Source organism: Prunus avium, chromosome 4 (assembly GCF_965620075.1).
Source record: "Prunus avium chromosome 4, drPruAviu1.hap1.1, whole genome shotgun sequence".
Taxonomy (NCBI): domain Eukaryota; kingdom Viridiplantae; phylum Streptophyta; class Magnoliopsida; order Rosales; family Rosaceae; genus Prunus; species Prunus avium.
In genome coordinates, this window is record NC_142287.1 from 25966847 (window position 1) to 25980398 (window position 13552).

General features: G+C 39.3%; 3 protein-coding genes across 4 annotated transcripts; 1 reads left to right on the forward strand and 2 right to left on the reverse strand.

The window, feature by feature from the left end:
* The first annotated feature begins 1363 nt into the window (after positions 1-1363).
* On the forward strand, positions 1364-6084 carry LOC110758178 (uncharacterized). The gene is made up of 11 exons (XM_021959984.2): positions 1364-2481; positions 2571-2723; positions 2829-2924; positions 3040-3135; positions 3379-3972; positions 4048-4203; positions 4365-4520; positions 4753-4908; positions 5049-5204; positions 5347-5449; positions 5519-6084. The coding sequence occupies exons 1-10, from the start codon at positions 1654-1656 to the stop codon at positions 5440-5442; spliced, it is 2487 nt and encodes an 828-aa protein (XP_021815676.2). The 5' UTR covers positions 1364-1653; the 3' UTR covers positions 5443-5449; positions 5519-6084.
* Positions 6085-6327: 243 nt separating this feature from the next.
* Positions 6328-9716, reverse strand: TLP7 (tubby like protein 7). Of its 2 annotated transcripts, none has more exons than XM_021959989.2 (4): positions 9245-9716; positions 8291-8378; positions 7484-7604; positions 6328-7079 (listed from the first exon to the last, which is right to left on the reverse strand). In XM_021959989.2, the coding sequence occupies exons 1-4, from the start codon at positions 9602-9604 to the stop codon at positions 6506-6508; spliced, it is 1143 nt and encodes a 380-aa protein (XP_021815681.1). In that variant the 5' UTR covers positions 9605-9716; the 3' UTR covers positions 6328-6505. The 2 variants fall into 2 exon arrangements, with proteins under 2 accessions (XP_021815681.1, XP_021815680.1); XM_021959988.2 differs by having other exon boundaries at positions 7484-7613.
* Positions 9717-11796: 2080 nt separating this feature from the next.
* Positions 11797-13015, reverse strand: LOC110758200 (transcription factor-like protein). The gene is made up of 2 exons (XM_021960011.2): positions 12459-13015; positions 11797-12276 (listed from the first exon to the last, which is right to left on the reverse strand). Exons 1-2 carry the CDS (start codon positions 12879-12881, stop codon positions 12004-12006), a joined length of 696 nt encoding a protein of 231 aa, XP_021815703.1. The 5' UTR covers positions 12882-13015; the 3' UTR covers positions 11797-12003.
* Positions 13016-13552: the final 537 nt, after the last annotated feature.

Below are 13552 nucleotides of genomic sequence, written 5' to 3' on the forward strand. Positions count from 1 at the left end.
GTCAATTGACCCCTCTTGCCCCTATGTGGATCCGCCCCTGTGGCATATATTAGATCAGCACTTCAACTCTGGCATTTCCATTGACATGGATCAGTAAGCTCTTTTCTTTTCTTTTCTTGTTTGGTTACCATATCAATTAGTCAGTGTAGTTTTGTTCGTTTCAATAGCAATTATTATCGAAAGGACGGGATCAATGAGATTATAAAAGCTTTTTCTGTCTGCATTGTAGATCCTTTTAGTTGGTGATGCAGCTGGGAGAAAAAATGATCACAGTGATGCTGATATTAAATTTGAGGAGGTACTAACATCCTACATTATGATATTAAATTATGACATGCGTGGTTTAAACTTTTATGTCACAGTGGAATACTTTGGTGTTTATGGTTGTGTTTTTTTTTTCTTTTGCAGGCAGTCGGTTTAAAATTTTATGTCCCAGAGGAATACTTTGGTGTTTGAGCAAGGGACGTTGACGTCGAAATTATGTTGCCCCTCAGTCCCCAATTTTAGAAAAAGAAATCTATATCATGTAATTATTATGTAGTTGGCCTTTCTCGGAAGTTACTGGAACTTTTGTTTTGCTTAGAAGTAGTATTTTTTGTTCCTTGCTAGGAGGTTCTGTTAGCTTATGTTATGACTGGATGTTGCTGTAGCTTAACATCCAAAATTACTTCTGCCGAAAAGCAAAAATTTCTCTGCAGATTCTGTTGTAACATTGTAACATGCAGTTTGATAGTTCAGTTTTCCTTAGAGCACCTCCAGCGCTCTTGTTTTGCCCGAGCATGAGGGGGCCTCGCCCAACAATTGGCTCCAGCGCGCAACAACAAGATCGGGCAGTTGGTGGACTCCACAAGCCTGGGCAGGCCCAAAGGCAAATCTTGCCTAGGTTTGTTGACGTCGTTGATGATGTTAGCAATGAAAAAAAAAAATCTTAAAAAAAACCAAAATTTTCAGAATTTTTTATTTTTTTTAATAATAAATATCTAGTCATATTCTTCACTTCTCACACCAAAATTAATGGTTTAAGTATAAAAAATAGAAAATAAATTAAAGTAAATAGCATTTACCTTTGCCCTTTGGAATGGAACTAAAAAAGACAAAGCTGCTACTATTCATGTGAATGGTGTCAAATCTTGCCTTGCCCTTGCCCTTTGGGGTGGAGGTGCTCTTATGTGTAGTGATAGATAGATGTTCTCATTAATGACATTAATCTAATTTCAAAAACAAAACAATGATGGTTTTTCTGGTTTATGACGGAATTATCTGATAAAAAATTAGAGCCAATTTCCTTTTGGCTAATTTATTATTATTATTATGTATTAAAAAAAAAGGATCAACCAAAATGCTTAATTTAATTGCAAGTGGTTTGAGTGTGGTGTGTCAATTGTCAACTTCAACAGCTTGAGAGCCTTGAGAAAAACGTGGCAGCATCCCAGAAATCTTAAATCCCATGCAATACGATGTTGTCAGATGGAACTGGAAGCAAGCGACTAATGAAGAAGAAGACGAATCAGCAAGAACTGGAACTGCGTGTTTTTTTTTGGAGACGTTGAGAGAGACTTTGAGAGTTTGTTTATGGTTGAATTCAATTGCTGCATTTTCACAAACACCACCAAGGCAACATCCAGCTACAAATAATCAACCCTAACCAGAGCAATGGATCCTTACTTCGAACAGAGACTCAGAGATGAAGTCATCTACCTCCACTCTCTCTGGCACCAAGGCCCCCCCACCTCCTCTAACCCTAACACTAACCCTACAATCAACAACCCTAACCCCAATTCATATCCCAATCCCACCAACACCTCAAACAGGAAGAGAAACAGAAAGGCAAGAAATAAAAGAGAAAGGCCCAACAAGAAGAAGCCCTCGCAACCCGACCCGCCTCCACATTCGGGCCCTCCTTGGCCCTGCCTGACCCCGACCCATGACTCCACTCCCGGTGCATCATTACCGTGGCCCACGAAGCCCAATTCGGCTCCGGCAACCCACCGTCCATTGCCAGAAGAACAAGCGAAACTCGCCGCGCTGAAACTACAACACAATGCCTTGGACGCTTGCCGTGGATTGTTTTTGGGCAATGCCGCGTCGGATAGCGAGGAATCCGAATCCGAATCTGAGGAGGACGAGAGTGGAGATGGAGATGACTATTGGGTTGAGGGTGGTGAGAGTGAAGTGTACAAGGTGTTGTTGAATGTGTTTGTGGAGAAGAGTGAGCTGAGGAATTACTATGAGGTGAATTATGAGAAAGGGGAGTTCTATTGCTTGGTTTGTGGTGGGTTGGGAAAGAACAAGTGGGTGAAGGGCTGTGCTGGCCTTGTTCAGCATTCGATTTCGATATCCAACACGAAGAAGAAGCGGGCTCATAGGGCTTTTGCGCAGGTGGTTTGTAGGGTTTTGGGTTGGGATTTTAACCGGCTGCCCACAATTGTGCTCAAAGGTGAAAGGCTTGGTCTTTCGTTGGAAAAGCCCAGCCAGGAACGAGTAAGCTTTGTCTTTTTTTGCTTGATGTTGGTTTGTGGTGGTTGTTCTTAATGTTTTATATGAATTTGGTTGAGTTGTGAATGTTGCAGGGGGAAACTGGGGTAAATGCTGGTTCCTCTGAGGGTGTTTCGGTTGTTGTTGAAGACAATGTGGCAGCTGAAAATGATGCTAATGCTGAATACGGTGAAAAAGAGACATTTGATGATCATCAGAATAAGGGTAAACAACTAATGATTTGTGAGGTTAGTTATGTCTATCACTTTTTAACTTAGTTTTTGGTTCTTGAGTTTTACATGAGTATCAGAGACAGTGTACTTTTTAATTTGATTTGGGATATGTTGTTTCAGAACTCTCTGAAATATGATGATACAAATGAAAGCACAGAAAGGACTGAAAAGGGAATCCCAGAAATGGAAGCAAACAAAGAAGCAGTAGATACTTGGGTAAGATAATTGCGTTTAAAATGAACTGAATTCATAACTTCATTTACAAATGAACTGGTTTTCTTTTATTCTATTTATTTTTTAATTTTCCATGATGCGGGATGTGTTCTTTCAGAATTCTTTCAAAGATAATGGTACAAATAAAAGCTCAGAAAGCATTGATAAGGGATTATCAGAAACCGGAACAAACAAAGAAGCAGTGGATACTTCTGTAAGATATTGCTATTCAAATGAACTGCATTGATAACTTCAATTACAACTGAGATGATATTTTCTCTTCTTTTTTGTTTAGGGTTTAGTGAATAATGGCACACTCATTGTACTTTTGGCTAAAACTATATGTTATCCAAAACTTTGAATTTTTTTTTAAATTCGAGGCCTTAAATCTCATTTTCTGGAGCCTACAAATGTTTTTTTTACCCACTTTTAAAGAAAAAATATATATATAATGTAGGGAATTGATCAATCACTGGTCTCAAAGACTGAATGGCCATGTAAAGAGTCCAGTGTTTCCTCGTCAACAGTGTTAGGTTGGCCGACCTTTAGTTCTCACTCGGCTTCTGCAACATGTTCCATTCCATTGGAAGAACAAGCAAGGTCTGCTACATTGTTGTTACAGCAGAAGGCCTTAAAAGAATGCCAGGATTTCTTTGCTGGCTACAGTGGTGAAGACATCAGCGAAGATGAGGATGAAGGCGATTTGATGGATGAAGATGGGTCTGACGAAAGTGAGGAATTAAAGTTCTTTTCAAAGATATTTACAGATCATGGCGAGTTAAGGAGTTTTTATGTCAATAATTACGAAGGTGGGGAATTTTACTGCTTGGTTTGTGGTGGGGTAGGGAAGAAGGTATGGAAGAGGTTTAAAGGTTGTGTGGCGCTTCTTCAGCACTCCATTACAATATTAAAGACTAAGAAGGTGGCTCATAGGGCTTATGGCCAGGTTATTTTTAAGGTCCTTGGTTGGGAAATTGGTCAGCCTACAACCATTGGGTCTAAAGATATACCTCTTGATGATGGACCTTTGGCAAAGTCAGACAATTTGCAGGTAATTATTGCATGTGTGATATGTTTATATAGAGTTGTTCCTGAATTCTATAAGCGCTTTCATTGAACGTTGCAGGGTGAACTGGAGGAAAATGCTGATGATCACAAGGATAATGTTGTTGTTCCGAAGGAAAACTTGGACTCTGTGAGTGATCATATTGGTGAAACAGTTTCAAAGCAGAAATCTGATGTTGTTCAGAGTACTGGAGCATCAAAGACATGTGAGTTGCAGGTGAGTTCCATCTCCATTGTTCACTCCTCAACAATGTCATATACTGAGTCGCAGATTATTATGTCATACGTAATATGTGTACATACATCATAGAAGCATAGTTATTTGTTCCTGAGTTCTGTAAGTTGCCTTTGATTGAAACCTTTGATTGAACACTGCAGGGTGAAATGGAGGAAAATGCTGATGATCACAAGGATATTGCTGCTGTTTCGAAGGAAAAATTGGACTCTGTGAGTAATCATAGTGTTGAAATAATTTCAAAGGAGGAATCTGATGTTGTCCAGAGTAATGGAGCATCAAAGACATGCGAGCTGCGGGTGAGTTTCACTCAGTTGTTCACTCAACAAAGTTGTGTTGAGTCATAGGCCATTATTTTAAGCGTAATATGTTAAATACATCATAGATTCATAGTTCGTTGCAGGTGAGTTCCGTTTCCGTTGTTCACTCCTCAACAAAGTCATGTACTGAGTCACATTATTATGTCATGCATAATTAGAATCATTTGTTCCTGAATTATGTAAGTAAGTTGCCTTTCATTGAACACTACAGGGTGAAGTGGAGGAAAATCCCGATGACCACAAGGATATTGCTGCTGTTTCGATGGAAAACTTAGACTCTATGAGTGGTCATAGTGGTGAAATAGTTTCGAAGGAGGAATCTGATGTTGTCCAGAGTAATGGAGCATCAAAGACATGCAAGCTGCAGGTGAGTTTCACTCAGTTGTTATCTCAACAAAGTCATGCTGAGTCGCAGGTGTTTTTTTATCCGTAATATGTGCATATACATCAGAGATTTATAATTAGTTGCTCCTGGATTCCATAAGTTGGTTTCATTATACATTGCAGGGTGAATTGGAGGAAAATGGTGATGATCACAAGGCTAATGCTGTTGTTTCGAAGGAAAGTTTGGGCTCTATGAGTGGTCATAATGGTGAAATAGTTTCAACAGAGGAATCTGATGTTGTTCAGAGTGATGAAACATCAAAGACAAGTGAGTTGCAGGTGAGTTTCAACTGAAGTTGTTCTCCTCAGCAAAGTCATGCTATGTCACAGATTATTATTTCATTCAAAATATGCGCATATGCATCATAGATTCGTAGTCGCACCTGCATGTTATAACATGGTTATAATTGAATATTTGCAGGGTAAGACTGAGACAAATGCGGGTGGTCCCAACGAAGATTTGAATGTCATTTATGGAGAATTTAGACCCTTTGTGAACAGTGATAATATCGACTGAGTTTCAGGTGACTATTTCATGTTTGTGATATGTACTTTGCGTCATAGTATTACATTGATTTTATGGAACCTTGCAGGACAAGCCTGAGAGAGCTGAGCATGGTCACACTCAAGATTCGGGTATGTCATGGAAGATTGAGACTCAAATTTTGTTAGTGTTTGACACATTCTGTTATCCATCAGAATGATGAAAACATAAGCGGTCTCTGCGGTTGTGCAAGACTAAATTCTTAGTTCTTCGTGAAGAAAGGAAGGGAAAGTAAAGTCATACTTTAAGTTGCGATAAGAACTGGATAGACAGAGTTCTACTCTCTTACAGAAGGACAAGCATCATTGAAAACAGTAAAATCTATAATGAAATTTTATCCTGGCACTGATATGTTCTCTATATATTTTCTCAAGAGTATTGTTACTATTAAGAATAAATTAATATTGTAGTTTCTTTTTAGTCCAGCATTAGCTAGGTGACTCTTCAATTCATAACTTGAATATGTACCGCCGGTAGCATTTGTAAAAGAGACTGAAATATTGGACCAATTTGGTTTGTCTATTAGTACAGCCCCAACACTGGAGAATACCGAATTGAGCTCAAAGTTGGTTTTTATTTCTCAGCTGACAACTTAACAAAAGATTCAGTTCTTCACACTCGTTTCATTTTCGTTTCGAATTTTGATCAGTAAGTCATTAAAGGTCCCTCCAAAGGATTGATATACGTCCAACCTGGTTCTAAGCCCTAACCAGAAGAGTGGAAAACAGAATCTTCCATGTTATTTTTTACAAAGCCATTCAAATATGTGACGTGACCGCAAAACTACGACACCAACCTTCAAAACCACATCCTTCCAATTATTTTGAAAATTTACATAAAATTATGAACCACCGAAGATTTCAACAGCAACCCATGGCATAATCATACAAAAGCAACATTTACAATATAAGCATCCTCCGATCGAAACATAACCATTGAATTCTCTTTATGTAGAGTGGAGCGCATAAATGGAAACATCCAAAGGCACCAGCACCAGCTTCTTAAATAAAAGATAAAAGAAACAAAAGAAATTATCTTACTCACAAGCCAGTTTTGTGCCAAAGCTGGTAAGGCAAATAGCAAATGCCTGGAAGGCTGACAAGGGCTGCCTATAATCCATCGTAAATGTATCATCACCCACTTTTCCAAACTGAAGAACCGTTTCCTCATCTCCTTTCCCCCCTGGCTGGCTTGGGTCCACTGTCGCAACCAGTTGAAAGTTCTTCACTGATGCTACTGTGACCCGACCATGGAAATTCAAACACCAGCACTGCAACTGATCATGCCATCTTGGAGCTTTATTCCTCAAGACGGTGTAGCCAGAACTGGTAGATTCTGGTTTCTTCATCTCGGATTTTTCCAAAGGTTTACCAATTGCAGTTTCACCTGATGCTGGGCAATTAAGTGGGCAGACCATCCTCCTTGGACCTCTTGATTTTAGAAGGTTGAACTTGTAAGAGACCTGCCCAACTTCAAAGTTGCCTGCTGGAACTTGGGGGCTTATTTGCTTGCTTGCGAAACGGCGGGTAGACCGGCTGCTTGCAGGCTTTGCACCAGTATGCGGTGGCTGGCTGTCATAGATTGTAAAATTGGTGCCCAGAAAATCCGAGCTGCAAAAGGGTTTGGCATTAAATAAGAATGCAGATGAGAAATGGGTTAACATTGAAATTTGTTCTTGTAATTCAATAGATCTTGAATTATGACTGGTTGGGGGTTTAAAAGAACACAAATTTTGAGACTATAAAATTTTGGTGAAGTCAATTGACCTTTACAGTCCAATTTCTCTGAAATGCAAACTAATGAAAACCCAGTGTCAAACTGGTTCAAAATTGAAATCATATCAACCTAACTTGGTACCGGACTGAAACCTCTTATAGGTAGTTCGAAATATAGTTCTCAACATATGAAGGTCCTTAAACCAGAAGACATTATATGTTACTACCCACTAAAAACGATCAGAAGGAACTACATCACATAATCAATCACCTTAACTCTCTTAAGAATAATGCCTTACCTTAGTTTTCCCACATAAGCATTGCTTCCTTGGGATATGTCATCGGCATCAAGTGATATAATATACTCAGTGTGAGAGCCACGCCTATATCTTCGTGCTGCTAAAAGAAACTTTCCCTTATCTGTGAATGCTGGGAAGGAGAGAGAAAAAGAAATATCACAGAGAACAAAAAAGAAAAATAACCATTAGCATGTCACAAACCACTCCCAAAGTGCCAAATAAAACAAAAGATCAACTGCGATACATACAATACGAGAATTAATAAGGAAGCAACATTTATCTATAGCCTCAATTTATGCACAACCAACATACTACCATAACAATAATTTGTTTATGTCAGTAATCTAAAATCAGAGAAATTTCTCAGACAAAAAGAAAACACAGTAACTTCACAAACTTATAAGTGTATTTAATGAGTATCTTTCAGCATTGACTAATGCCGCTCAATAATTTCTTCAGGCAAGCAATACCCGTTTAAAACTTATAGGTTACATTAAAGGTTTGAATTAAATCGATATCTGACATTCAAGTCAAAATCAAGACCAGGAAACTAAAGTTTTGTTCAACAAGTCTTAGATTGAACGGATCTTGCTGAGTCAAGTCAACTTAGGAATTTAATCACCAGCAAAAAGTCTCCATTTTGTAGTTAATGAAAAGTCAACTTAAAGATTCAGACCAAGAAAATTGCCCCTTTTGAGTATGCCTTCAGTGACTTGCAGGTCAAAATTTGAATTAGTAAGAGTAAAACAGCTTCTGAAGACATATAGGAGGAAGTCATTCCAAAGTTGTTCTCATGTACATACTCACATGGGGTAAATGCAAGGTAAAGGTAAAATGTTGAGGTCTTCTTGTTTCGTTTTATTAGACATTGATGGGGAAAATCGCATGGTCCTGGCTGCAAGAATCACAAAGAAATAAGACAACCAATTGCAAATCAGTTATTACAAACCACTAAATTCAATGAATCACTGAACACATCAATATTGTCAATGACAAACCAGAAGCAACTTAGTTTAAAAACTTCAATCTCTCTTCAAGAAACGCCTGAAAACACAGCTAACCAAATAATCTTCATAGTTCATTCTCTTTTATATGTAAGGACTATCATTAAGCTTCGTTCATTATCTAAGAGTAACAATAACAATAATCTGCCAGAAAATCCATAATTTCTGCAATCACAACATCAAGAGGTTAGATTTTGTTTTGCACAACACAAACATAACTTATTTATAGGGAAACCCATAAAAGTATTGTTTTTAAGACGCACACAAAACAATGAAATCAAATTTTACCAACTTCTTTGAACTCTGGCCAGTGCATATAGTGCTTTTAAATTCCAAATTTTCATTTAACGGTCATAAACTAATTCGAAAGGGGAAACCAAAACAGCTCCAAAATGGGGTAGAACGTTGAAATTCGGTGTGTTTTTATAGCATGCAACTTCTTCAAAACTTACTCAAAAACTTCTGACTTACGCAAATTCATTCCAATCACAGATGAGCCCCATTATGAATTTGCGACCCTTTTAGGTTTTAAACCATTTCCAACTCTTGATTTTGCCATCATCCAAGAAAAGTTGATCATAATTTCAGATTCTAATAGAGAAATTGCAGAAATCAAAATCCTCCACTAAATTAGCAAACTTTCAGACAATCCTGATCGATCTCCTAAGGAGACTATTCAAATCGCAAACTAAAAAAACCTAAATGCTATTTAAAAAAATAATTCAATCAATTGAAAATGATATTGCCAAGGGAATACCTGTTTAAGGCAAGAAGGGAAGGTAATTTTGCCACTGTAGGAAGGCGAGCGCACGATCTGCTTGGTAATATCCCTCCACCGCTTGCAGACACAGGCGCAAGCGACGACGTTTTGGCGGTTAGGCCACTTGTCCTCGCTGTTCTCCACTCTCTGTATGATCTCGCCGAGGAGCTCCGGGAGCATAGTCGACCACGAGGACGATGACGACGAGTCAGCACAGTCCGCGACTCGGTCCAACTCCGCCGAGTCGCCGCGCGCGACTCGGCGGTCTCCACCACGCGCCTGATCATCGTCTCGAAATTTCAATTCTCTAAACGATTTGGAGAATTTCCGAGAGAGCAAGGCTTTCCTCAGAGACATGGCTTGGGATTGGGCTTAGGGTCAGGGTTTCGATCTCGTAGACATTGGTAAAGAGAGACGGTTTTTTTCTTATGGAGAGAGGAAGAGCGAGGGAGCGAGAGTGGTAGAGGTCGATGATGAATATGAGAAAATAAAAAATGATTTGTAGTAAAGTGACCGGCTGTGACGGGTGAGAGTTGGAGGCCCAATAAGGGAGTGAGGATGCGACACGTGGAAGTTGTAGAGACGGATGTAAATTGGTGTTGGATGACGGGACTGTGAGATTAGAGGTGTAATGAAAGTGTGGTGGGAGTTTGACTGGGTCAATTCAACATAATAGCCGAAGCCGCAAGCGGCAAAAGACTGTAACCAACCACACCGCGTCTCCAACTCTTTTTTTATTTTTTTTATTTTTTTTAGTGTGAAATCGCCTGCTGTTACTCACTTTAACCCCCTGATATTTTTTTAACAAAATTAGTAAAAAATTATTGGGAAATTCACTGTTATATTTAATATGGGAGTCCAAATTATATAAAAGCCTTATATGAAATGGACTTTAGAAACACACTCAAAGCTCCATTTACAATATAACAAAGAGGCTTCGAACTTTTTATAATTACAAAACTACTATCAATTTTTTGAAACAAGCCCAATCCCAAAATCTTATTAAAAAAAACCCTAAACACTCAATGGGTCATTAAAGTAATTTAATAATTAAAATTAAATTCAATAGAGTTAGCTGTCATTTTTTGGGTTTTTTTTATTTTGTTTATTTTTAGAAATTAAATGGTGTAGGGTTTATCTATATTACTAGTGTTAAGAATAGGTATATCACTAAATATCTCAAAAATATTTTAGTTATTTCTAATTGACCAACAAAATCAATGTTAATTTTGATACAATTTAATTTAGGGCTTTTTTTAACTTTTAGCCAAATTGATATTAATTAAAATTATTTTTTTGTATGACAAAATCCACTTTTTTCTCATTTGTAATTTTGCTGCCAACATGTAAAGAAGTATCTGAACAATACATTAAAATTAAACAATTACCCATCAAATTCATAACGTTACACATAAGCAAAATGGCCAATATCACTTGCCTATCAAATCACACTCCTCACACCACCACTCATGCCAACCTTAAAAAGTGAATGAATATCCAACTCCACATGGACAAGTAATCCTAAACTCCATAATAATAGATGGAATACAAGCTAATAAGTACCGAAGCTATAATTAATTTGGCTTTCTCCAATATCTCACTAAACTAAAATCGTCTCAATAATAGAGACGCGGCTGTGCTCTTCACTCCGCACCCGAGTTCGAATCTACATTCCCGTCCCAAGATAATTGATCAGACTTCTAATTCTCCCATTTTCAACTTAACAAAAGCTAGAATCATGATCGCCTTTCCTTTATCACTTTCACGAAGAACGAATGCCTATTTCATTGGTAGAAAAAACAGAGAGAGAGAGAATGGTAAGAGAGTAAAAATGAGAAAAAGGCAGACAAGGTGAAACCTTTTGCTCAAAACAAGGTTGAATTAAGATCTCTCCATCCCGTAGTTAAAGAAAATAAGTTGGAATATTTTCTTGTGAAAAAGAACAAAAATGATTATTATTTTTGAGGTGAAATCATGGTTCTTGTTATTGAGAGGCAGTGCAGGGAGTGCCCTCAGCACGACACGTCATCCATGCAAAAAATACAAGTGTCCGCATGCATGGCCTTGGACGCTCATACGAAGACACGTCGAAATATATATAGCCATCAACTTTGCCCTTTGACGAAGCTTTTTGTCTCCTTTGTTTCATTAGAACATCCACAGTGGGGTGTATATGGGGTGTATGTTAAATATACACCCCGAGTCACCGGAATCATTTCCAATGGTGAGATGTAAATGGATGTAAATATACATCACCATCATGGGGATGTAAAATAAAATGTATATTTACATCCATTTTTACATCCCTTGCAGGCCAGACCCACCCGAGAAAAGAGAAGAAAAATGAAGAAAAGTCAACATAAAAGGCTGGGACCCACAGCTACACCCCCGAATTTACACCCACTCACTAGAGCAAAAAACATATTTACACCCCGGAGGTGTAAAGGGGATGTAAAAGTGGTTTTACACCTCCACTGTGGATGCTCTTAGCATCTTGTTTGCTCTTAGCATCTTGTTTCCTTGTACGAATCATTCAATTAGACAAATCCAACGGTGAATCCAGTACGAGTCTTTTATTAACCAACGGTGCTGATGGATGATACGAAACACAACAATATCCATATTGTTAAACAAAAAGTAACATTTAAAACAACCTGCATAATGCAGGCTGCAAACAAAGTACAAACGCATACCCAATTGACATCCGCCAACGAACAATAACCACCGTCCGATCACAATCGCGATGATCAGAAAAATCAGACATTCCCACGTTGACGGTCCTGATTCATTCCCCAGCCACGGACCCCAAACTGCAACTCAGCAGCAGCAATCAAAAACTCCACAGCCTGCTGTGGTGTCAACAACTCCACCACCTTCCTCACCGTTCTCAGCCTCAGATCATCAGCCTTCTTCAACACGCTCACCAGCCGACCCATCTTCATATCCAGATTCGTGCATGCCCCCATCAGCTCACTCGCCCCCTCTTGCCACTCCGACAACTCCTCCGATATCGCATTCTCCTCTTTCACCTAGAAAACAAAGCAATTAATTAAATGAATTACAAAAAAGATCGCGCTGATTAGTACAAATAAAGTTTTTGGAAGAAGAAGTTCAACACATGACATGGAGAACACAGAACATGCAGAGTTAAATGCTCTTAACCATTTGAACGTTAGTTAATGTTGGTGGTTAATTCATAGGGTGCACTTACAGTTTCACATTGGAGTTCGCTGACGAGGCGAAACTGGGAAGGGGAGAGGTCCCCAAGGTCTCCGGTGCGAAAACCGCGGAGGATGTCGACGATGTGGGCCTCGAAGTGGATGGAGGACTCGGAGTAGACGAGGTGGAAGGCGGTGGTGGGGCGCCAGCCTGCGATCCAGTGGAGGGAGCGCTCGAGGGTGGTGGCCCACGGGGAGACGAAGACGGCGAGGGCGTCGCGCTCGGCGGCGAGGGCCTTGACGCGGTAGTACTCGGCGTAGTGGGACATGACTTTCTGGACGACGTGGAGGAGGTGGTGATGGTGGTCGGGGGTGGTGGGGGGTCTAGGACACGTAGAGAGCTGGTGGACAAGGTGGTGGAGCTGCTCGAACCACGTCTCGTAGAAGCTGGTGAAGCTGCTGCTGCTGCTGCTCATTGTTGGGACTTTAGGGTGGTGGTTGATTTCGACCGTTGGATGGAAAATTGGGTTGAGAGAGGATTCGAAGGGTTTTTTGGATGTGTGGAGTGTATTGGGGGGTTTTGTTATTGGTGTTGGAGTGACACGGAGGCACGTACTTGGCTACGTGGAAGAAGATGGTGCAATGTTTTCAGTTCGATAGATATGGGGTCTCTGTAATTTCTAGTGCCAAGTTGACTAGTTACCAAATGAACTTTTATTTGAATCAAAACGTAAAAGTTCTGTGGTTGGCTGGCTAGTTGGCTACTTGTCGTGACTATACGTTTGTTTTGCTTTTTTCTGTGAGGCAATTTTGCAGTAGGGTTCAGGTTGGTTTGTTTGCTTCTACGTGAGGAAAAAGATACAACCTATTCTTAAAAGGAAAGATAACCACCAACAGATAAGCCGCCAAAGAAGGAAATTAAGGTAGAAATTCATATATATCCAAAGTATATATGCTACTAGCTAGGCACACACACCTAATTTATGTACTAAATTCAAGTGATGAATGATGAGTTACTATACATGTTGATACCTTACTTGTCAGCTCTCAGTAATGTTTAAAGTCAAATCACATTTGAATTCATCAAATATACCACTGCATCATTTGGTAAATAAAATTTAGTTAACGGATTTGGTATGCGCTCTAC

What these genes read in the sequence shown, in the direction of transcription:
- LOC110758178 (XM_021959984.2), top strand. Translation starts at nt 1,654, where the DNA reads ATGGATCCTTACTTCGAACAGAGACTCAGAGATGAAGTCATCTACCTC. An exon ending in AAAAGCCCAGCCAGGAACGA is followed by an intron (nt 2,482 to 2,570) that starts GTAAGCTTTGTC and finishes TGAATGTTGCAG; the next exon opens with GGGGAAACTGGGGTAAATGC. An exon ending in CAAAGACATGCAAGCTGCAG is followed by an intron (nt 4,909 to 5,048) that starts GTGAGTTTCACT and finishes TATACATTGCAG; the next exon opens with GGTGAATTGGAGGAAAATGG.
- TLP7 (XM_021959988.2), bottom strand. Translation starts at nt 9,604, where the DNA reads ATGTCTCTGAGGAAAGCCTTGCTCTCTCGGAAATTCTCCAAATCGTTT. An exon ending in TCCCTTCTTGCCTTAAACAG is followed by an intron (nt 8,379 to 9,244) that starts GTATTCCCTTGG and finishes TGATTCTTGCAG; the next exon opens with CCAGGACCATGCGATTTTCC. An exon ending in TTACCTTGCATTTACCCCAT is followed by an intron (nt 7,614 to 8,290) that starts GTGAGTATGTAC and finishes TCTCCTTCCCAG; the next exon opens with CATTCACAGATAAGGGAAAG.
- LOC110758200 (XM_021960011.2), bottom strand. Translation starts at nt 12,881, where the DNA reads ATGAGCAGCAGCAGCAGCAGCTTCACCAGCTTCTACGAGACGTGGTTC. An exon ending in GCGAACTCCAATGTGAAACT is followed by an intron (nt 12,277 to 12,458) that starts GTAAGTGCACCC and finishes TTTGTTTTCTAG; the next exon opens with GTGAAAGAGGAGAATGCGAT.